Source organism: Convolutriloba macropyga, chromosome 13, assembly GCF_964194025.1.
Source record: "Convolutriloba macropyga chromosome 13, txConMacr16.3, whole genome shotgun sequence".
Classification (NCBI taxonomy): Eukaryota; Metazoa; Xenacoelomorpha; order Acoela; family Convolutidae; genus Convolutriloba; species Convolutriloba macropyga.
In genome coordinates this window covers 178,011-202,809 of record NC_134480.1, presented here as the reverse complement: position 1 = coordinate 202,809, position 24,799 = coordinate 178,011, and the positions used below count along the sequence as shown (strand labels likewise).

At 35.7% G+C, this 24,799-nt stretch overlaps 1 protein-coding gene across 2 annotated transcripts in view; it reads left to right on the top strand.

The window, feature by feature from the left end:
- Positions 1 to 24,799, top strand: part of LOC142352132 (WD repeat-containing protein 93-like) — a 116,504-nt gene that overhangs the window by 18,185 nt on the left and 73,520 nt on the right. For both annotated transcript variants that reach the window (XM_075404512.1, XM_075404511.1), the window contains exons 3-6: positions 2,743 to 2,928; positions 4,756 to 4,924; positions 5,218 to 5,315; positions 7,439 to 7,535. In XM_075404512.1, the coding sequence (XP_075260627.1) occupies positions 2,743 to 2,928; positions 4,756 to 4,924; positions 5,218 to 5,315; positions 7,439 to 7,535 (550 nt within the window). The remainder of the gene's footprint in view (positions 1 to 2,742; positions 2,929 to 4,755; positions 4,925 to 5,217; positions 5,316 to 7,438; positions 7,536 to 24,799) is intronic.

Here is a 24,799-nt window from a genome sequence, read left to right as displayed (position 1 = left end):
CTTTGGGTTAGAATTTCTGGGCATTTTCGCTGAAAATCAAAATAAAATGTAAGATTGGAAGTGAGAAACGAGGAGTACAAAAAATTGTTAAAATGAAATTTGCGATGGAATAAAATATTTGTCAGAAGTTGGAATGATTATTGTACTCAACTGCACTCAATTCGGTAAACCAGGAAAATGAAAATAAACGGAAATGAAAAGTCCTTTATCAAATATGGCGTAATTATGTCATAATGACGTAATTTTGTAGTTTTTACGGCGTAATAATGACAACACTATGACGTCATTATGACGACAGAATGACGTTATTGTGATGTTATTATGACGACACCATGACGTAATTTTGACGTTATTATGACTTAATTATGACAACACTATGACCTAATTGTGACGTGCTATGTTAATGTGATGTTATGATTAATTGTGACAATAATGTGGTGACTAATTGGCTAATCACGTGGGAATTTTATGATTTTTAATGGTTTTTTGTAACCAATAATTGGAAATTTATTCTTACCTCACAAAAACAAGTTTTAATAAAAGCAAACTTACCAGTTTGTTTTTGGATTTCAAAGCGAAGTGAAGTGTTGCAATATCTGCTATTGGGGGAAGTTGTGGCTGGCTAAAATGGTCCAGTTTAAATACAGGAACAAAGGAACATTTCTTTTAGTTGAATTTGTTTGCTTACCCGCTTCAACACTGCAAGTGTTCAACTTGAAACTGTCAACAAGGAGAAAGAAACAAAGTCTATCTGAAAACTGTCGACTTAAAACTGTCAACAAGGAGAAAGAAACTGTCAACTTGAAACTGTCAACAAGGAGAAAGAAACAAAGTCTATCTGAAAACAAAAAGATAAATCGAAACTGTCAACAACGAGAAAGAAACAAAGTCTATCTGAAAACAGAAAGTTAAATTAAATTGGAATTTTGACCAACTGATTTTTAGAATTTGTTTTGAAATAATGAATAGGAGTAGTGGCGAATGAATGAGTAATCCAAACTAATTTGTTTTTGTGGGATTATCTTGCTAATCCCTTTCGTGTGAACAGCTTGGGTATCATGCTGTGCGGTACATTTTTGAAAATCACGTAAGTCGTACATAACTCTGAGTCATCATATCTAATGTAATATTTAAACATTTTATAGCTAATCCCCTTCGTGTGAACAGCTTGGGTGTCATGCTGTGAGGTACGTTTTTGGAAATTTACATTATTGAAGTGTAAAATGGTAGGGGTTCAATGACCTTACTGATTCGATGTTAAGACACTGTCTTGCTAATCCCTTTAGTGTGAACAGCTGGGGTATCATGCTGTGAGGTACACTTTTGAAAATTTACATTATTAATGTGTAATATGGACGGGCGTCAATGACCTTACTGATTCGTTGTTAAGGCACTGTCATGCTAATCCCCTTCGTGTGAACAGCTTGTGTGTCACGCTGTGAGGTATATCTCTGGAATTCGACATTAGTAAAGTGTAATATTGGAATGGGTAAATGGCCTCACTATTTTGTTATTGAGGGATTATCTTGCTAATCCCTTTCGTGTGAACAGCTTGCGTGTCACGCTGTGAGGTACATCTTTGGAAATTTACAATTAGTAAAGTGTAATATGGGAAAGGGTAAATGACCTTATTAATTTGTTGTTAAGGCACTGCTAATCCCCTTCGTGTGAACAGCTTGGGTGTCATGCTGTGAGGTACATTTTTGAAAAGTCGTACGTAACTGTAAATGAGTCATCCTAAATTTTTATTGAAGGATTATCTTGCTAATCCCCTTCGTGTGAACAGCTTGGTTATCATGCTGTGAGGAGGTACATCTTTGGAAATTGGAGGGTAGGAGGCTATACCTAATGTTAATACATAGGTACTTCCTTTTACCCCCCCCCCTGATCTGCTTAACTATTACTACTCGTGACATTTATTAACCGGGTCATTTTTGGAACTTCTGTCAACCTTAATATTTTTGCGGGTTTCAAGATTTCTCGTTTTCGCTCTCAAAATTTCCGCTTAAGATTTAGATCTTAGTGATTATCTGTTTGTTTTCTGAATGACGTATTTTTTGCCGGCTTCATTGCTGTCAATGCTGAATTGCTGCAAACCCGTTACAAGGTTTCACCAAATCTTCTAGTTAACTCTGGTAAAGAATAATTGTTTTCGGACAAGAAATGGACGTCTCAGGTGCAATAAAAGTTTTTGTTCACACAGATTTGTAATGAAAACATTTGTTAATTTCCTCTAACACACATAAGTATAAAATGCAAATCAAAATAAAACTTCCCAGCAATTAATAAAAAGAGAATTTCTCTTTTTCGGTCTGTTTTTCTTGTTAAATTTATGAGACTGCAGATTTACGAAGCGTTCAAGCTGCAATCTACCAGCTTTGTTATCTTTGTGGAAAACACCGTTTGTAGAATTGTAAATGAGTATGGCCTTTCGGATCTTTTTTTTAATCTTTTTTATACACAATAATTTATATTAGTACTGCCCGTTCTCTGTAACTGGGGGTGCATAAAGTACGGGGTACAACAAAAAAGATCGCATCTGTCTATCTTTCTCTTAATCCCTTAAATTGTTTTGTCAACATTAACGGATAGCTTGTTGGACAGCTAGATTTTGATATAACAATCAATATGGCTACCCTCATTGTCCCCAGACCATAAGTGGATCCAGACACAACTGAACTGAAAGTAACACTTTACTGAGCCTGACAATGGGTCTGTTACTAATTATACAAATTTGTTTAGAATTGTCACGATGTGCGTTGCATGTGCCCGTCTCCGGATAACAATGCAGCCTGGTTGTACGCTGGAACAAGTGACAATAAACTGGCCATCTTTGACAGTGCATCACATGAGTTGGTCATGGAGTGGACTGAGGAACCAATCAAACTGAAGTCGATCAAAGTGGCTCCACTTGCTGAAAGTGTTCAGGTGATATTATGGATCTGTTCAATTGAGTATCCCTCTCCCCTCTCGCAAAATGATTGTTTAATTGCCCTCGAATGAAGTGTGAAGCAATTAAGCGGTGAATGTGTTCAAGACATAAGCTAGATAAAACTGCATAGGTAGAATCAGAAGGTACTTTTACAATTGTAACTATAATTGAAAGTTAGTTTTAATTGCTCTCGAACTTAGTGGAATTTCTGGCTTCAAAAACGGGATTAAATTATAAAACCTGAGGGCTTTAAGTGTCTGAGCAGCTCTTAGAGCTTTAGTAGGCTCAAAAGTCAACAGTTCACCCCGAAACTACTGAGTAAGCAGAAATGCAGGGCGTGAAGGGCATTGCTGAATTCAATTGATGCCTTTAGAAAGCACTAGATAATGCCTAAATAAATTAATCAAAAATGTATAGTGCGCTTTTCCTAATTGAATTAAGATTAGCTTTTTCTGATCATTCGATATATGCATTAGGAAAGGTTTCGTGACCCAAAGATACATTGAGCTAAAAAAATACATGTATAAAAACATTTCAATAAATTATATTGAAGCGTTTTTCCCATGTTTGTCTCTAATGATCTGCGTTGAAGCTGTTAGTTCAGTGGAAACTCATGGAAATATATATTTTTTCAAGTGTCCATTGAGTGAAAAAACTGGTGGTGCCGGTTCTCATTCAGAATGAATAAATATTTGCTCTCAAACTAAGTTTGTAGCAGTTTTTGGGTCATGCTCGTCTTATGCGATTTGTCGCCTGATCACTTTTTTGTCTTAATTGACTTGCATTTGGTCCTTAACAAGTGAATTAGGTGTAAAAGTACGAGGGCATTCAGTTTCTGTGTAGCTCTCTTCGGGCTTTACTTACTAGTTTCTAAGTGTTTAAGTGCACCGAAGCTGCTGAGGAGGTACAACTCCACCCTTTTTTAGGTCACTTGGATCTCTTCTCAAGGTCAACAAAGGATAAGTTCTTAATTAAGCCTGTTATAAGTGAGGCTTCAGAAAAATTTAATTTTGTTTTTTACGAAGCATTCAATTATTAAAACAAAGTTGGGCGATTGTTTTGACAACTTTATCAATCGAGATTAATAAATCTTGCTATCTGTATTCAAATCACGTATGGCGAGCAATCACATCTATTTTGGCAAGCTGCCAGCTATATTAGTTCAACCAAAGAGATATTTTTAAAGAGCCTTTTGAAACAGTTTCTCGATCTACCATTTTCTCCATGAAACCTTGCTTACTAGTATTAGAGGATCACATAGCTCTTCCTAGCGGCATGTTTTGAAAATTAGAATGGCGGCCGTAATCAACCTTAACCCCCCCCCCCCCCCCCCCCCGCTTTGCCCTGTGACCCCGTGATTACGCCCTCCATTATTGATACTTAATAATCTTGTAACTTTGTTATATATGTGGTTACATAACAATGTACCTAAGACACAGTACTAAATTTATTCACTTTGATCTCTTCGTTGAATAATCCTGTCGAAAATTAGCAGATGTTATTGGAAGGATGTTTGGTCATTCTCAAGCAGATAACTCATCTTATGTTTGATTATGTTATAAGTTATCTTTCAGTCATTATAATGCTAAACTGTCTCTCTGGTGATTATTTTAATATAGTTAAATATTGAGTATCTTTTGGAAATTTTTTCTTTGGGTATTTTGTTGTCCTGGCACCGTTATGCGTAATGGTTAGTTCCCTACATATTAGTCTATATGATCAGAACGTGCATCAGTTTTTTCACACAGACTTACGAAGAAAACTTTTGTTCACTGAGGAAGGGACAATTGGTGAACGAGATTACCCATCTGCTTCATTTGCAGGTGGTGATAGCCGAGGATGAGTCAGAATCCTGTCGTCTATTCGTCACTGCCCTCGACAAGATCCACTTTGTGAAGGTGTTGAATGAAGGGGATACGTTCCAGGCCAAAGTAACCTGTGTGAACTCATGGCTTGCTCATGATGCTACGGCCCTAGCTCTTTATGTGAAAAGTAAGCAGATATTAATAGCTACTTTCTCTACCCAATTGGTAGTGTATGCTTTGGAGTAAGTTTGAGTTTATTACCTTTAATACATGTATATATACAACCGATTATTGGACAGTTTGCTTAATAGCCAACATAACTGTATATTTGATGCAAGAGGTAGCAGTATTATTGGATTGTTGGCGTAATTTTCAATGTTAATGAACAGTTATCTCGCAGTACTGCTGTATTAACTAACCGATACCAAAATCACACATCTGTAAATTAATATTTATTAATTGAGTTTTGTTTCCTTCCAGACAGTAATACTGGACTGATGTACATTGAGTTCTTCAAATGTCCCGTGGATACCTGGATGAAGGAAATAGACAATGCCAATCAACAGTACCAGAAACAGGTAATCCTAGTTCTAGATCTGATCTGAGCTGGCTGCTATTAAGTATTAAAAACTAGTCTCATAAAACATGGGGACTTTTCTGACAGAACTGTGGAAATTTTTTTAAATAATGTTTTTTAATAGCCGCGTTCTCAATTCCAGGCGGCTATTATAGCGCTCCTAATTTTTTTTACAATTCAAAGAATTTGAATGGTATTGGGGCGCTGTGTTTTTTTAAGATGTGTTACACATTTTTCAATGACTTTGATCTTTCAAAACGGGATAAACAGGGCATTAAGTTTCATTAGAGGCCCAAAGTGGGCTATAGTAGTCCTTCAAGTGCTTAGAGTGGTGCAGCTGCTGAGATTCCTTAATTTAAGGTTAAAAGGTCATTTTTGGGAGTTTTTGGCTCAAAATGGTGCATTTTTTCCATGTTTTTCGTGATTTTTTTTGCAGTTTTTTGTTCAATTAGTCTTAGGTTGAAGTTTTTAAAAGTTGACGAAGGCCTTTTGCGAGACATAATTACTTGTTTTGACCATTTTATGAGCTATATGTTTTGGTACTACAAACACGCAATACGATACTAATTTTTGCAATTTTTTTTTAAGTTTTTTGAAAATTTTTGTCATTTTTGGAGTTTTTCCAGCTTGAGGAACCAGGAAATCTCCTTTAAAGTTTGATAATAGGGCACTGTATAGTTTTTATTAACAATTTTAACAATTGGTTTTCAACATTTTAATGTCTCGAATTTTAGCATTTTTTTAATAAAAACTGCAATTTTTGTTAGTTTCCTAAAATTTTTGTCAACCTTTGGTATTTGTCCATTCTCAAGTGCCAGAAAACCTATTCCGCAGTCTGATAAAAAGTTAGTGCATGGTTGTTAGTTTCAATGGACTTGTTTTCATCAATTTAACTTTTCGAAATTTAAAAATTTTAAAAATGAAATTTACATTTTAATAAAACGAATTTCTATTTACTGAAATCTGATATTTATTCTAAAGATTATTGCCTAGCGATCTTTATGAGCCAATGATTTTTAAGGCTTGGAATTGGGTTACTTGATAACCTCTAGAGACACAGAAATGATTTTAATATCACGATTTCCAGCAACATTTCCTTATAATTTACAATTAATTTCATTAAAAAAATGATCATTTTCGAGTTACCGATTTCAGAAACAAAAATTGGTTTTGAACATATTTTTGAAATAGGTATTCTTAGAGGGATCAATTTAGTTTGTTTAGATCGTTTTAGATTCTCAATTTTTCGAGATCGTTTCGTTTGTGTTTGGCTGGCGTTGTTCAATTGATCTGCTGGTCACGTAGAGTACTTCTAAGTTTTTCATTCAATTCTTTGAATTGTATTTCAGGACTTGTCCTGCTAAGTTTTTTTTACTTCGTCTAACAGATTTTTGTTTCGTCTTACCCTGACTTCTTGGAATTGACTTTTTCAATGACTTACCTCACTAAAAAAATGACTTCTGAACTCACTTATGGAACTTTAAATTTTATGAACAAATACTTGTTAAAGGTCAATAGTGTGCATCTAAGTAGTGCCAAACATATATGCCCTAATTCTTGATTATTAGAGTCTTTTGAGTTTTTGATTTCGAATATTAATTTTGGGATCTTCTCCGTTTGTGCCCCCAGTACGTTATGCCCCCCCCCCCCCCAGTTACAGAGCACGTGCCATTACATAGTAAGTCATTAAGTAAAAATATCGCACGTGCATCTGAGGGGTGCAAATAATATGCGCCCACTAAGCTGAGGGGGCACAAACGGAAAAGATCCTAATTTTGAAAAGCCATATTAGGGCTTTCTCCTTATAGAGCTTTTGTCTCATAAAAATGACAATCCAAAGCTAACTCAAAAAGTCTAGTGGTCTATTAAAGGACTGGTGGTCGATCTGTCTATCTAATCTCTTTAGTTGTTTCAATTCATGGAAGGCCCCAAGCGTCTATCGCGGCTATTTTCCGGCAATCTGCCGGCTATGTTTAAATGAAGAAATTAGATATATAGAGCTGATAGTATCTCTAATGAAATAGCAACAACTCAATACAAAATATCTTAAATAGTTTATTCGTGAATTGGTGCTAGGACTTGATCGAAAACAAAATTAGAAACGTTAATTTTGATTTGTTTTAGCTAAGCAGCACTTCAGATGTTGCTGTGTCAATACCCTCAATTTCCTTCTCCAAACCCTCTCCTATTCTCCGCGTGAGGCCTCCTCAACTACCTCAAGGTCAATATGACAGTAGTCGATCTATTCTCTTCTCAAGTTCACCCTATTAGGAGCACATAATTTTGACCTATAGAAACGTGCTATCACCGAGCCAAATGAACTTTGGCTCATAACCGGCATAGGAGGGCCAAGTTTCAAATAGGAAAAATCCCGAATTTTATTAATTGCTCTCGAACGAAGTTTTAAGTCATTATTGTAAATGTGTCTTTTTACGCGATCTTGACCGTTTGTCGTGTCCTCGACTTCTTGCGTTTTGCGAGATATATATTACCCGCTCATCGGGTATTTCATTTTGAAGGAGCCGAACTCATTTGGCGGTTGTTTAATATTAAAAGTCCAAAGTATTTCTTTCTCATTGCATCGAAAAAAGTGTGAATGATCTATAAAATATAGCATCCGAAACAATCCGAAGATTTTTTTTGGGGTGCTCTTTTTTAAGGTCTGTTCACACATTTTTCAATTTTTTGATGTCAATGAAAAGTCCAATTAATGTGGTGACTTTAAACGCGTTGTAGTAGTAAAGGGAGCGAAAAAGTGAGTGTGCTTGAGGTGCAATATTTTTATAGCTGCAAAGCTGTAAGCTGAGCGTAGCTATAATGCGGTGCTCTTAGTTTTTTACAATTCAAAGAATTTTTACAATTCAAAGAATTTGAATTGTATTGGGGCGCTGTCTTTTTTTTAAAGATCTGTTCACACATTTTCATGATTTTTGAAGTCAAATTGGAGTAGTGATTTTGGTCACGCCGAAACAGGAAGTGGAGCGAAAAAGCGAGTGGTTTAGCGGCGTGAAATTTTTTTGCTCTAAATTTAAAGTAGAGTGAGAAAACGGTGTTTGAACAAAAATTCGCTTTCTCGCTAGTGGTTTTTTGTTCACATGCGGCAATTTCACTTTGATTTTTAAGGTTTTTTCGATTTTTTGGATCGGATTTTTTTCTAAATGGTTTTCCCAATCCATTCACAGGCCGTTCGAGGTCTAGTTTTCTGTTTAGTCAAGGAAAATTCTTTGAATTGTACGTCAGGACTTGTCCTGCTATGTTTTTTTTAAGATCTGTTCACACATTTTCATGATTTTTGAAGTCAAATTGGAGTCGGGATTTTGGTCACGCCGAAACAGGAAGTGGAGCGAAAAGGCGAGTGGTTTTGCGGCGTGAAATTTTTGCGCTCTAATTTTAAAGTAGAGTGAGAAAACAGTGTTTGAACAAAAATTCGCTTTCTCGCTAGTGGTTTTTTGTTCACATAAGGGAATTTAATTTGTCTTTGATTTTTACTGTTTTTTCGATTTTCTTTCTAAATGGTTTTTCCTAATCCATTAATAGTCCGTTATATGTCTAGTTTTCTGTTTAGTCTCATATGTGCAGTAAAGGTCCCCAATAAGAGGCTTCTGTGGAATGAATTTTAACAAGCTTTATTAATTTATCGCTGAATGTTTTTTAGCCTAGTTTTTTGAGCGGCGTCGATTTTTTTTTCATTTTAGATCTGTATCTGTTTCTATCTCTATTATATGGCGCGCAGGTCTATTCTTTCGCAGCTATTCCGGCAATCTGCCGGCTATGTTCTTATTTTCTTTATGTCGAGTTTGAAATTGGTGTTTGAACAAAATTTTCATTTATAGTATAATGTGGTTAAGGTTTTTAGTTCGTAGTTGTATTTTTGGTTTCTAGGGCACTAATTTTTAGTAAAATTTCTGATTTTTTGACAAATTGCGCACGTACCCCTTTTATTTCGTCTCTTTGATTTTGGAAAGATTGTTGTACGGTTTGCGACTTCTACGGATGCGCAGTGTCAATGATTGTATAAAGCATTGTCCTTTTAGATTCGGTCAAGGTCAAAAAGCGAAACCAAAAGAGTTTGGATAAACCAATGAAGCTGTCACTAAGACTTTATTTTATTTTAAGACTTCGTGCTGTACGTTATCAATTGTCCTCAGAGTAGACTGCTTACTGGTATTAGTATTAAGCTCATTGTGTTCGAATTTACAGGCGGAATTCACCATATTTGGCAATTCTAATGAAACTGCGAATTAAATTAGAACACTTTTTGACTTTGGGAAAAAATTTGCTGTCGTAATTTTTTTCTACGTTTTTTCTCTAGCCTAATCAATCCCAACGTTGGTAGATGCGTTTAACGGAGGCCACTTTCCGGCAATCTTCGGGCAATTTTTCGGTCGTGCGACGCTTTTTTTTCGTTTTACTTCTTTTCACGCCACAAATTTCAAAGAAGCGGTTTATTAACAACAACTTAACGCTCTTCCTGTGCTTTTTTGCGTGTTACATCACGTGTGACAGTCATTAACAGAGACTTTTCAATCTGAATTGCGTGCTAGGTTTTTTGAATAATCAATGACTTACCTAACTCTCTAAATGACTTTTTAAAATCATTTCAGGCTACTCTGAATCTTGCAAGGTCTATAAAAATCGGCTAGTAAAATTAAGGTTTAGGGAGCAAATGAAATCAATAATTGAGTTAGAATTTTCAGTAAGTTAAAATGAAACACATTGAGTTTTAAATAACTTTTATGGATTGCATCAACAACTACATCATTAATAGCCGCCCTCATTTTCTCAGCCGGCTATTATAGCGCTCCTAATTTTTTACAATTCAAAGAATTTGAATTGTATTGGGGCGCTGTCTTTTTTTTAAGATCTGTTCGCACATTTTCATGATTTTTGAAGTCAAATTGGAGTAGTGATTTTGGTCACGCCGAAACAGGAAGTGGAGCGAAAAAGCGAGTGGTTTTGCGGCGTGAATTTGTTTCGCTCTTAATTTGAAGTAGAGTGAGAAAACGGTGTTTGAACAAAAATTCGCTTTTTCGCTAGTGGGTTTTTGTTCACATGCGGCAATTTCACTTTGATTTTTACTGTTTTTTTTCGATTTTTTGGATTGGATTTTTTTCTAAATGGTTTTCCCAATCCATTCATAGTCCGTTCTAGTTCTAGTTTTCTGTTTAGTCCATGAAAATTCTTTGAATTGTACGTCAGGAGTTGTCCTGCTATGTTTTTTTTACTTCGTCGAACTTTTTTTCGCTTTACCATTTTGCCGCTTAGTCAGCAGTTTGCTTGAAATCTTTTTTGACTTCTCTAGGCTAGTTTCTCTGTTCTCTCATTCTGCTAAAAGTGAATTTGAACATCAGTAGCTCAGCAAAGCAATTCAAATTGAACAGAGTCAGAATAAAATATTGAAGTCAGAAATAGAAACGGGATAAACCCATAAAGCCCAATTTTAGATGCCCGCTATTTGAACGTCGTTCCTATAATTCTTAGTTACCATCTCTTATGCTTATTGGTATTGACAGTAGCCTCTCTCTAAGAAACAGAATTATGTTCAACTACGAAATGCCCTCAAAATAAATTGGACTTAAAAATGTTCTTTCAATCCCAATCATGCTCATTGGAATCGACGGCGGCTATTTTCCGTCAATCTTCCGGGTATGTATTTAGCTCAATATCTCTTCCTATCTTATCTGTATTTTACGTTACTCTATTTCGCAGCTATTTGGGAATTATGCCGGTTATCATTTCGATTGCTTTCGAGTGAACCTTTCAGTCGTTTTTGCAAATAGGAACATCTGTATGCAATATTGAGCAACGTCTCCTACTCAAATGGCTATTATTTAGCCGCTCAACTTTTAGAATCCAAACAGTTTAGATTGTAATAGTGCTATGTCTTTTTAATTTCTCTCGAACAATGTTTGAAGCTATTATTAACAGCCGCCGTCAGCCTCTCAACGGCTATTATTTAGGCGCTCTCCTTTTTACAATTCAAGAAATTTGAATTGTTTTGGGGCGTTGTCTTTTTTTATAGCTGCGAAGCTGTAAGCTGAGCGTAGCTATATTGCGGTGCGCTTGGTTTTTTACAATTCAAAGAATTTGAATTGTATTGGGGCGCTGTCTTTTTTTTAAGATCTGTTCACACATTTTCATGATTTTTGAAGTCAAATTGGAGTAGTGAATTTGGTCACGCCAAAACAGGAAATGGAGCGAAAAAGCGATTAGTTTTGCGGCCTGATTTTTTTGCTCTAATTCTAAAGTAGAGCGAGAAAACGGTGTTTAAACAAAAATTCGGTTTCTCGGTAGTGGTTTTTTGTTCACATGCGGCAATTTCACTCTGATTTTTACTGTTTTTTTTCGGTTTTTTGGAACGGCTTTTTTCTAAATGGTTTTTCCAATCCATTCACAGCTCATTCTAGGCCTAATTTTTTTGTTGGAATTAAAATTTAATTTCTCGCTAGTGGTTTTTTTGTTCACATGCGGCATTTTGCCATTGATTTTTTTTCTTATTTTTTTATCTGATTTTTTTAAAAATGGTTTTCTCAATTCACTCATAGTCCATTCTAAGTCTAGTTTTTCTGTTTAGTCAATGAAAATTCTTTGAAATGTATGTCAGGACTTGTCCTGCTATGTTTTTTTGTTTCGTCGTCTGACGCTCTTTCGTTTTACATTTGTTCAAACAGCAAAGCTGAAAAAGTCAAATTTTCTGAATGACTTCTTCCTCTCACTAACGGCATTTGCGCGCGTGACGTCATTTCTCACTCGCTCTCCATTCATAGTCCGTTCTAGTTCTAGCTATTTTCTTTATGTCGAGTTTGAAATTGGTGTTTGAACAAAATTTTTATTTATAGTATAATGTGGTTAAGGTTTTTAGTTCGTAGTTGTATTTTTGGTTTTTTAGGGCACTAATTTTTAGTAAAGTTTCTGATTTTTTGACAAATTGCGCACTTACCCCCTTTTATTTCGTCTCTTCGATTTTGGAAAGATTGTTGTACGGTTTGCGACTTCTACGGATGCGCAGTGTCAATGATTGTATAAAGCATTGTCCTTTTAGATTCGGTCAAGGTCAAAAAGCAAAACCAAAAGAGTTTGGATAAACCAATGAAGCTGTCACTAAGACTTTATTTTATTTTAAGACTTCGTGCTGTACGTTATCAATTGTCCTCAGAGTAGACTGCTCACTGGTATTAGTATTAAGTTCATTGTGTTCGAATTTACAGGCGGAATTCACCATATTTGGCAATTCTAATGAATTTGCGAATTAACTTAGAACACTTTTTGACTTTTGGAAAAAATTTGCTGTCGTAATTTTTTTCTACGTTTTTTCTCTAGCCTAATCAATCCCAACGTTGGTAGATGCGTTTAACGGAGGCCACTTTCTGGCAATCTTCGGGCAATTTTTCGGTCGTGCGACGCTTTTTTTTCGTTTTACTTCTTTTCACGCCACAAATTTCAAAGAAGCGGTTTATTAACAACAACACAACGCTCTTCCTGTGCTTTTTTGCGTGTTACATCACGTGTGACAGTCATTAACAGAGACTTTTCAACCTGAATTGCGTGCTAGGTTTTTTGAATAATCAATGACTTACCTAACTCTCTAAATGACTTTTTAAAATCATTTCAGGCTACTCTGAATCTTGCAAGGTCTATAAAAATCGGCTAGTAAAATTAAGGTTTAGGGAGCAAATGAAATCAATAATTGAGTTAGAATTTTCAGTAAGTTAAAATGAAACCCATTGAGTTTTAAATAACCTTTATGGATTGCATCAACAACTACATCATTAATAGCCGCCCTCATTTTCTCAGCCGGCTATTATAGCGCTCCTAATTTTTTACAATTCAAAGAATTTGAATTGTATTGGGGCGCTGTCTTTTTTTAAAGATCTGTTCGCACATTTTCATGATTTGTGAAGTCAAATTGGAGTAGTGATTTTGGTCACGCCGAAACAGGAAGTTGAGCGAAAAAGCGAGTGGTTTTGCGGCGTGATTTTGTTTCGCTCTAAATTTAAAGTAGAGTGAGAAAACGGTGTTTGAACAAAAATTCGCTTTTTCGCTAGTGGTTTTTTGTTCACATGCGGCAATTTCACTTTGATTTTTACTGTTTTTTTCGATTTTTTGGATTGGATTTTTTTCTAAATGGTTTTCCCAATCCATTCATAGTCCGTTCTAGTTCTAGTTTTCTGTTTAGTCCATGAAAATTCTTTGAATTGTACGTCAGGAGTTGTCCTGCTATGTTTTTTTTAACTTCGTCGAACTTTTCGCTTTATCATTTTGCCGCTTAGTCAGCAGTTTGCTTGAAATCTTTTTTGACTTCTCTAGGCTAGTTTCTCTGTTCTCTCATTCTGCTAAAAGTGAATTTGAACATCAGTTGCTCAGCAATGCAATTCAAATTGAACAGAGTCAGAATAAAATATTGAAGTCAGAAATAGAAACGGGATAAACCCATAAAGCCCAATTTTAGATGCCCGCTATTTGAACTTCGTTCCTATAATTCTTAGTTACCATCTCTTATGCTTATTGGTATTGATAGTAGCCTCTCTCTAAGAAACAGAATTATGTTCAACTACGAAATGCCCTCAAAATAAATCGGACTTAAAAATGTTCTTTCAATCCCAATCATGCTTATTGGAATCGACGGCGGCTATTTTCCGTCAATCTGCCGGGTATGTATTTAGCTCAATAACTGTTCCTATCTTCTCTGTAATTTACGTTACTCTATTTCGCAGCTATTTGGGAAATATGCCGGTTATCATTTCGATTGCTTTCGAGTGAACCTTTCAGTCGTTTTTGCAAATAGGAACATCTGTATGCAGTATTGAGCAACGTCTCCTACTCAAATGGCTATTATTTAGCCGCTCAACTTTTAGAATTCAAACAGTTTAGATTGTAATAGTGCTATGTCTTTTTAATTTCTCTCGAACAATGTTTGAAGCTTTTATTAACAGCCGCCGTCAGCCTCTCAACGGCTATTATTTAGGCGCTCTCCTTTTTACAATTCAAGAAATTTGAATTGTATTGGGGCGCTGTCTTTTTTTATAGCTGCGAAGCTGTAAGCTGAGCGTAGCTATATTGCGGTGCTCTTGGTTTTTTACAATTCAAAGAATTTGAATTGTATTGGGGCGCTGTCTTTTTTTTAAGATCTGTTCACACATTTTCATGATTTTTGAAGTCAAATTGGAGTAGTGATTTTGGTTACGCCGAAACAGGAAGTTGAGCGAAAAAGCGAGTGGTTTTGCGGCGTGATTTTGTTTCGCTCTAAATTTAAATCAGAGTGAGAAAACGGTGTTTGAACAAAAATTCGCTTTTTCGCTAGTGGTTTTTTGTTCACATGCGGCAATTTCACTTTGATTTTTACTGTTTTTTTCGATTTTTTGGATTGGATTTTTTTCTAAATGGTTTTCCCAATCCATTCATAGTCCGTTCTAGTTCTAGTTTTCTGTTTAGTCCATGAAAATTCTTTGAATTGTACGTCAGGAGTTGTCCTGCTATGTTTTTTTTAACTTCGTCGAACTTTTCGCTTTATCATTTTGCCGCTTAGTCAGCAGTTTGCTTGAAATCTTTTTTGACTTCTCTAGGCTAGTTTCTCTGTTCTCTCATTCTGCTAAAAGTGAATTTGAACATCAGTTGCTCAGCAATGCAATTCAAATTGAACAGAGTCAGAATAAAATATTGAAGTCAGAAATAGAAACGGGATAAACCCATAAAGCCCAATTTTAGATGCCCGCTATTTGAACTTCGTTCCTATAATTCTTAGTTACCATCTCTTATGCTTATTGGTATTGATAGTAGCCTCTCTCTAAGAAACAGAATTATGTTCAACTACGAAATGCCCTCAAAATAAATCGGACTTAAAAATGTTCTTTCAATCCCAATCATGCTTATTGGAATCGACGGCGGCTATTTTCCGTCAATCTGCCGGGTATGTATTTAGCTCAATAACTGTTCCTGTCTTCTCTGTAATTTACGTTACTCTTTTTCGCAGCTATTTGGGAAATATGCCGGTTATCATTTCGATTGCTTTCGAGTGAACCTTTCAGTCGTTTTTGCAAATAGGAACATCTGTATGCAGTATTGAGCAACGTCTCCTACTCAAATGGCTATTATTTAGCCGCTCAACTTTTAGAATTCAAACAGTTTAGATTGTAATAGTGCTATGTCTTTTTAATTTCTCTCGAACAATGTTTGAAGCTTTTATTAACAGCCGCCGTCAGCCTCTCAACGGCTATTATTTAGGCGCTCTCCTTTTTACAATTCAAGAAATTTGAATTGTATTGGGGCGCTGTCTTTTTTTATAGCTGCGAAGCTGTAAGCTGAGCGTAGCTATATTGCGGTGCTCTTGGTTTTTTACAATTCAAAGAATTTGAATTGTATTGGGGCGCTGTCTTTTTTTTAAGATCTGTTCACACATTTTCATGATTTTTGAAGTCAAATTGGAGTAGTGATTTTGGTCACGCCGAAACAGGAAGTGGAGCGAAAAAGCGAGTGGTTTAGCGGCGTGAAATTTTTTTGCTCTAAATTTAAAGTAGAGTGAGAAAACGGTGTTTAAACAAAAATTCGGTTTCTCGGTAGTGGTTTTTTGTTCACATGCGGCAATTTCACTCTGATTTTTACTGGTTTTTTTTCGGTTTTTTGGATCGGCTTTTTTCTAAATGGTTTTTCCAATCCATTCACAGCTCATTCTAGGCCTAATTTTTTTGTTGGAATTAAATTTTACTTTCTCGCTTCTGGTTTTTTTCACATGCGGCATTTTGCCATTGATTTTTTTATTTTTTTTATCTGATTTTTTTAAAAATGGTTTTCTCAATTCACTCATAGCCATTCTAAGTCTAGTTTTTCTGTTTAGTGAATGAAAATTCTTTGAAATGTACGTCAGGACTTGTCCTGCTATGTTTTTTTGTTTCGTCGTCTGACGCTCTTTCGTTTTAGATTTGTTCACACAGCAAAGCTGAAAAAGCCAAATTTTCTGAATGACTTTTTCCTCTCACTAACGGCATTTGCGCGCGTGACGTCATTTCTCACTCGCTCTCCATTCATAGTCCGTTCTAGTTCTAGTTTTCTGTTTAGTCCATGAAAATTCTTTGAATTGTACGTCAGGACTTGTCCTGCTATGTTTTTTTACTTCGTCAAACTTTTTTTCGCTTTACCATTTTGCCGCTTAGTCAGCAGTTTGCTTGAAACCTTTTTTGACTTCTCTAGGCTAGTTTCTCTGTTCTCTCAATCTGCTAAAAGTGAATTTGAACATCAGTTGCTCAGCAAAGCAATTCAAATTGAACAGAGTCAGAATAAAATATTGAAGTCAGAAATAGAAACGGGATAAACCCATAAAGCCCAATTTTAGATGCCCGCTATTTGAACGTCGTTCCTATAATTCTTAGTTACCATCTCTTATGCTTATTGGTATTGATAGTAGCCTCTCTCTAAGAAACAGAATTATGTTCAACTACGAAATGCCCTCAAAATAAATCGGACTTAAAAATGTTCTTTCAATCCCAATCATGCTTATTGGAATCGACGGCGGCTATTTTCCGTCAATCTGCCGGGTATGTATTTAGCTCAATAACTGTTCCTATCTTATCTGTATTTTACATTACTCTATTTCGCAGCTATTTGGGAAATATGCCGGTTATCATTTCGATTGCTTTCGAGTGAACCTTTCAGTCGTTTTTGCAAATAGGAACATCTGTATGCAGTATTGAGCAACGTCTCCTACTCAAATGGCTATTATGTAGCCGCTCAACTTTTAGAATCCAAACAGTTTAGATTGTAATAGTGCTATGTCTTTTTAATTTCTCTCGAACAATGTTTGAAGCTATTATTAACAGCCGCCGTCAGCCTCTCAACGGCTATTATTTAGGCGCTCTCCTTTTTACAATTCAAGAAATTTGAATTGTATTGGGGCGCTGTCTTTTTATAGCTGCGAAGCTGTAAGCTGAGCGTAGCTATATTGCGGTGCTCTTGGTTTTTTACAATTCAAAGAATTTGAATTGTATTGGGGCGCTGTCTTTTTTTAAGATCTGTTCACACATTTTCATGATTTTTGAAGTCAAATTGGAGTAGTGATTTTGGTCACGCCGAAACAGGAAGTGGAGCGAAAAAGCGAGTGGTTTTGCGGCGTGAAATTTTTTTGCTCTAAATTTAAAGTAGAGTGAGAAAACGGTGTTTAAACAAAAATTCGGTTTCTCGGTAGTGGTTTTTTGTTCACATGCGGCAATTTCACTCTGATTTTTACTGGTTTTTTTTCGGTTTTTTGGATCGGCTTTTTTCTAAATGGTTTTTCCAATCCATTCACAGCTCATTCTAGGCCTAATTTTTTTGTTGGAATTAAATTTTACTTTCTCGCTTCTGGTTTTTTTCACATGCGGCATTTTGCCATTGATTTTTTTATTTTTTTTATCTGATTTTTTTAAAAATGGTTTTCTCAATTCACTCATAGCCATTCTAAGTCTAGTTTTTCTGTTTAGTGAATGAAAATTCTTTGAAATGTACGTCAGGACTTGTCCTGCTATGTTTTTTTGTTTCGTCGTCTGACGCTCTTTCGTTTTAGATTTGTTCACACAGCAAAGCTGAAAAAGCCAAATTTTCTGAATGACTTTTTCCTCTCACTAACGGCATTTGCGCGCGTGACGTCATTTCTCACTCGCTCTCCATTCATAGTCCGTTCTAGTTCTAGTTTTCTGTTTAGTCCATGAAAATTCTTTGAATTGTACGTCAGGACTTGTCCTGCTATGTTTTTTTACTTCGTCAAACTTTTTTTCGCTTTACCATTTTGCCGCTTAGTCAGCAGTTTGCTTGAAACCTTTTTTGACTTCTCTAGGCTAGTTTCTCTGTTCTCTCAATCTGCTAAAAGTGAATTTGAACATCAGTTGCTCAGCAAAGCAATTCAAATTGAACAGAGTCAGAATAAAATATTGAAGTCAGAAATAGAAACGGGATAAACCCATAAAGCCCAATTTTAGATGCCCGCTATTTGAACGTCGTTCCTATAATTCTTAGTTACCATCTCTTATGCTTATTGGTATTGATAGTAGCCTCTCTCTAAGAAACAGAATTATGTTCAACTACGAAATGCCCTCAAAATAAATCGGACTTAAAAATGTTCTTTCAATCCCAATCATGCTTATTGGAATCGACGGCGGCTATTTTCCGTCAATCTGCCGGGTATGTATTTAGCTCAATAACTGTTCCTATCTTATCTGTATTTTACATTACTCTATTTCGCAGCTATTTGGGAAATATGCCGGTTATCATTTCGATTGCTTTCGAGTGAACCTTTCAGTCGTTTTTGCAAATAGGAACATCTGTATGCAGTATTGAGCAACGTCTCCTACTCAAATGGCTATTATGTAGCCGCTCAACTTTTAGAATCCAAACAGTTTAGATTGTAATAGTGCTATGTCTTTTTAATTTCTCTCGAACAATGTTTGAAGCTATTATTAACAGCCGCCGTCAGCCTCTCAACGGCTATTATTTAGGCGCTCTCCTTTTTACAATTCAAGAAATTTGAATTGTATTGGGGCGCTGTCTTTTTATAGCTGCGAAGCTGTAAGCTGAGCGTAGCTATATTGCGGTGCTCTTGGTTTTTTACAATTCAAAGAATTTGAATTGTATTGGGGCGCTGTCTTTTTTTAAGATCTGTTCACACATTTTCATGATTTTTGAAGTCAAATTGGAGTAGTGATTTTGGTCACGCCGAAACAGGAAATGGAGCGAAAAAGCGATTAGTTTTGCGGCGTGATTTTTTTCGCTCTAATTCTAAAGTAGAGTGAGAAAACGGTGTTTGGACAAAAATGCGCTTTCTCACTGATGGTTTTTTGTTCACATGAGGCAATTTCACTTTAATTTTTACCGTTTTTTTGATTTTTAGATCGGTTTTTTTTCTAAATGGTTTTCATAATCCATTCATAGTTCATCCTAGGCCTAGTTTTTTGTTAGAACCAAATTTCCATTTCTCGCTAGTGGTTTTTTTCACATGCGGCATTTTGACATTGATTCTGTTTATCTGATTTTTTAAAAATGGTTTTCCCAATTAACTCATAGACCGTGATAGTTTTTGTTTTGTCAATGAAAATTCTTTGAATTGTACGTCAGGACTTGTCCTGCTATGTTTTTAAATTTGCTTTACTTTTTGAGCACGTTTTTCGTTTTACATAAGTCACGATTTGCACGCTTGACTTCTGACTTACTTCACTCACTGTTTCAACTGAATGGATTTTAACTTTTTCACGTATTGAATTAAGTAATGTAGTGAGTAGGGTCCAAGTCAAAAGAGCGAAGTCAAAATAAACGGGATAAACATAAACCCCTGTCATTAAGTCATAATGCATTAGGTAATCAAAGTTCATTAGAGCGATTGTTAGATGGCATAAGTATTTTCCTTAACAGCCCTCAGTTTGGAGGCTGAATTAAGTGTGATTTTAGAATCTAACCGAATTATCAGAAATTACTCACCGAAAAGAACACTTTGACACTTAGAAAAATTCTGTCAGTTTCTTCCTCTTAGTTTTTACTTTTTGTGCTTCAATTCCTATGTTCTTCAAGCGGGTCAATGGCGGCTATTTTCCTGCAATTTGCCGGCTATTTTGTAAACGTGTGTGCCTTTTTATGCAAATTTTTCACTAGACCGTTTTTGCGCTTTTCTAGAATAATCGTCAACTTTACAAGTAACTTTTTTACGCACTTCTTCATTTTTGAGTGATTTCAATTGCTTTGAGTGATTTCCTGAATAAAATTTCCCCGCCTGCCATTCGAGAGCAATTTTTCCGACGTTAGTCGGTTTATGCTTTTACGGTGCATGCAGACTTTTTTCCCTTTTTGAAACGGTTTGAGCTGGCACAGTGCAAGATCACAGAGTGTTGTTTAAGGGTAAATGCACTGAGTGCAGGGTTTGATGAAGTTACTGGAAAAGCTTAGTGGTGCGGCTTTTTTTAATAACCTCCCTGATCTTCTCAGTTCGCTATTATTGCGATCCTAGTTTTTTTACATTTCAAACTGTTTGGATTCTATTGGTGTGCTGTCTTTTTTTTAAAGGGTAGTTAAAGGGAGCTTGTTTTTTTCCAAGTACCTTTAAAGTGGAGTAAGATACCAAAATCCAACTTTTCTTCCAAAACACTTATTTTGACCAAATCTTTTGCAGATACGCAACTGGTGGGACTCGCATGTTTGTGTTGTGCACCAAAAAACGGAAAAAAACTAACATAAACGGATATACTGAGACTTTAAGTTTAAGCGTGTTCTGCGGCAAATTGTAATTTCCACCACAAATCCAACTTTTCTTCGGAAAAACTTATTCTGACGGAATATTTTGCAGATCACAACTGGTTAGACTAGCATATTTGCGTTTGGCATCAGAACAGTGTGACTTTAATTATAAGCCTCTTGTACGGCAAATTATAATTTCCACCACAAATCCAACTTTTCTTGCACAACACTTATTCTGACCAAATCTCTTGCAGTTTTACAACTGATTGGTCTGGCATGTTGCGTTTTGCAACAAAAAGCAAACATTAAGGAAAATACGGACTTTGAAATTTTAGCGTCTTGTGCGAAGAAAAGACTGTTTTAACATGAACATTTACATGAAAAATTCTGCTTTACACGACTACTCAAAACCCTCATTCTTGTGCCAGCATGAAAATCTGGTCGTTTCCCGAACTATTACCTGTTGGCCTTGAGGCATACCTGCTATTACATGATTTTTTTTCTTTCTAAACATCTGGTTCTCGAATCTCAATCGACTCCGATTTGTACGCTGATACAGTTTTCTTGGGGATTTCATAATCCAAAAGACAAGGTGACAAATTCGTGGCCGCTGATAGTAAAACCAAAATCTCGAGAAATAGAAGACTTTTGGAGACTTTTTTTAACTAAAAGAGACAAGTTTCTGATTTTCAGGCAAGTTAACCGTTTTGACCAAATCTATGCTCAAATCAGACTGCATACAGATTGTATAGACTAGGTAACTACTCAAAAATCAAATATAAACTCATATCTCACTCATTTAAACTCATATTCTGAAACTCATGTAAACTCATAAATGTCACTCATGTAAACTCATTAAAAAAACCAACATAAAAAACCAATACTATTTTGTTTCGTAAAAAACGAGCAATAATTGCTTCGCTTCGTGTCTCTTGGAAAAAAAGCAACCGCGTAACGCTAACATCCCCATAATCATGAGGTGCACACAAAACCAGCGGGGGAACTGACTAACCGGCGTCTCAACGGGCAGGGTAGTGGAGTGCGCCTCATGGGGCCAGAAGCCCTCACCTTAGAATAATAGTAAATAATATTAAAAAATAATTTACTATCCTTGAATATATGCGATCTTCGAGATCTCTCAATGTGAGTTTGGTTTGATTTGAGTTACTCTTTGGTGCGATTGAAAAACACTGTTTTAAAAAAAGGACAAAAGCGAAATTGTCTTAAAAACCGTATGAAAACTTAATTTTTTTCCTAGGCAAAGTATACCAAAAATTCGTCCTGATTCAGATTTTACACAAACTGGGGATCTTCTACTTGAAGTTTGGTTGGATTTGAATAACTCCATGACCTGATGAAAAACATCTGTTTTCAAAAATGACATAATCAAAACGTGTACAAATTCACCGCAAATCCAGCTTTTCCGAAACAATTGTTCTGACCATATCTTTTGCAGATACACAACTGTTTGGACTAGCATGTTTGTGTTTTGCACTAAAAAGCAAACATTAACAAAAATACATACTTTTAATTTGGAGCGTCATAAATGAGGACAAATGCGAATACTTCGCATTAAAGGGATTGATGTTTTGACGAAACGCAGGAGCACCAGCAGATTCATAATTTCATGTGAAAATTGTCGAAATGATTAAAGTGATTGATAACCAGCTTTATACAGTTGAATAGTGAATGGATAACACAAGCTGCACATGGCAATTAAACTCTTTGAGTGATAAGCACGCAAGAACAGTAAAATCTGCCGGAGTACTACGTCTTTAACATTTGAAAGTCTGTAACAACTTTTTCCTTGTCCAATTATACCAAAAATGCTTGCCGTTTTAGACGCCCCATATATAGCGGATCTCTCACTATGAGAGGCTTGATTTGAATTACTCTTTGGTGCGATTGAAAAATACTGTTTCAGCAAAAGACAATAGCGAAATTGTCCTAAAGGCGGTATGAATACGTAACATTTTTGCCTAGCCAATTTATACCCAAAATTCGTTCTGATTCAGATTTTTTACACACTGGGGATGTACTGTGTCAAGTTTGGCTTGATATGAACGAATGACAGTTTTCGGACGTTAGTGATACGAGACAGATACGAGGTCAGAAGCAGTCAAATTTAGCAATATTAGGGTTGACTCGCGGTCTATTTTCGCTATCTTATCAAAATCAGAACAGTACGACATGTACACCATTAAACCCGCATCGAACTAAGCTTTCAATATCATTAATCAAAGTGAAAATAATCCCTCTCTGCGCAGAGATATTAGCAGAAACCACCCAGATCCGACCAAAATTTCGACATTTCTCATGCTCGTAGACAACTTAAAAAATTCTGTTGTTTTTCCAAAGTTCGTTAGATCGTTAGAAAGCACGTATAAATAGCCCTTTGTATATGCAACTCATATTGAAAATAATTCCTTAAAACCGAGATATTAACAAGCAAGTTTTGGTACAAACGACCAAAATTGCCAACAACTAATTGACAACTAATAACTAAAATTGAGTGTCATCATTACTGGCATACTACACTGCTACTATGGGACAAATGCTAGCCACATTCTTGAATATTACTCACTTTACCAAATGATTTATCATATTATACCCCTGTAATTAGGGGGTTGGGGTCATCTGCAGGCCCAAAATTGACCCAATGAAACCCAGAAGACACTATATAAACTATATGGGGAGCTTGCATTTGCAGATTCTGCCTGAAAATGCTTTGCAAATAATTTATTTCACCTGGCTTTTAGTTTATTTGAATTTCTCAAAAACGGCTGAAAGAAAAAAAACGCCACTTACAGGAATTAAAGTACGGCTCAATTTGAGTTCAATAAAACAAACAGATCGAAAATCAGTTATTTCTCTGAGGATATTTTTTCAGAACAAGGTACCGTACCAAATGACATATTTTGAATGCCGAGTTTCACGTTTCACTAAAATAGACCATCAAAACACCACATATATCGGGATAAAAAATTCAATTTGACTATGTCACCGCCGAGATAGCCGACAAAACCGAGGTTCGACACATACAAAGCAAAAATTGACCTTATCAACTCCATAAAACCATACAGAAAATTTTTATGTGGATACTCCCCACTATCTGAGGAATCTAACCTATATATGTACCTTTAATCACTTATTCAGGGGCATCGATTTTTGGGTGACCCAACATGAAGAAAATACCAATTGTTTCAAGTTTGGCCTTGAATACAAACACCACTAAGACATCAAAAATTCTGAAATGACATTTTTTTTTCAGCATTCAACCCTAAATAACCATTCAAATATTTTTTCAGAATTATGTCTAACTTTTGCAATGAACACCAAAATTAAATAAAAAGAATGAGATATTAAGCGTAATTTTTGGTTTCAAACTGAAAGAGAAATACGATAAAGTACAAAAATATTGAGCACCTTTTTTGTGAGGGAATAAGCTCCTGCCTCTGCATTTGCAAATTCTGCCTGAAATTGCTTTGCAAATAATTTATTTCACCTGGTTTTTAGTTTATTTGAAGGCTCTCGCTGACATTATTGATCATAAACAACTAAAAGTTGTTTTTATTAAGAAAAAAAACTGCAAGCGCGTCTGAACATTTTCACAAAAAATATTATGATAGATTGTCATTTCAAGAAGAATAATTTTTCGAGTGATCTTCCAGCCATAGACAAGAGAATTGTTTATAAGAAACTAGAGACTGAGAGCTGATGGAAAAAAGGGCACGTGAAATAGAGTTACTCGGGTATTTTGGGGTACAAAATTTGGGCTGTCACAAAGGTAACTCAAAAATGCTACTTTTTACAAGTGTTTCTTAAATAACTTTTTGACCAGGGAGTTTCAGGGTACCAATTATACATCAAAAGCATGGGGATGCACCTATTCCCGTTCAATTCAGTAGAGTACTTCCCGAGATATTAACCAAAATCTTAAAGTGCACTGGAATTTTGGGAGATCAGCAAAAAACGAAATGCTGGCATATTCACAAAGAACGGACCATAAAAGCATTGCAATTTTTTTCTGAGCCTCGATATCTCTCAGCATGTATTTTGGTGGCCGCCAGCCTTTATTACGGATAGGGAATCAACTTTTTCTCAGACAAGTTCAGTTAACTCAGGAAACAGTCCAGAAAAATTAAAATTTACAGTCCTCTGTAGGCTGCTGTTTTAAAGTTGGTCGAGTATTTCAAGAGAAATGCGAAAAAGTAGCAGCAAATAACTGTAAAATTGATCTATGGGCACAGACAATTTACCAAAGCTTTTACACAAAATATGTAAAAACAGCTCGGTAGG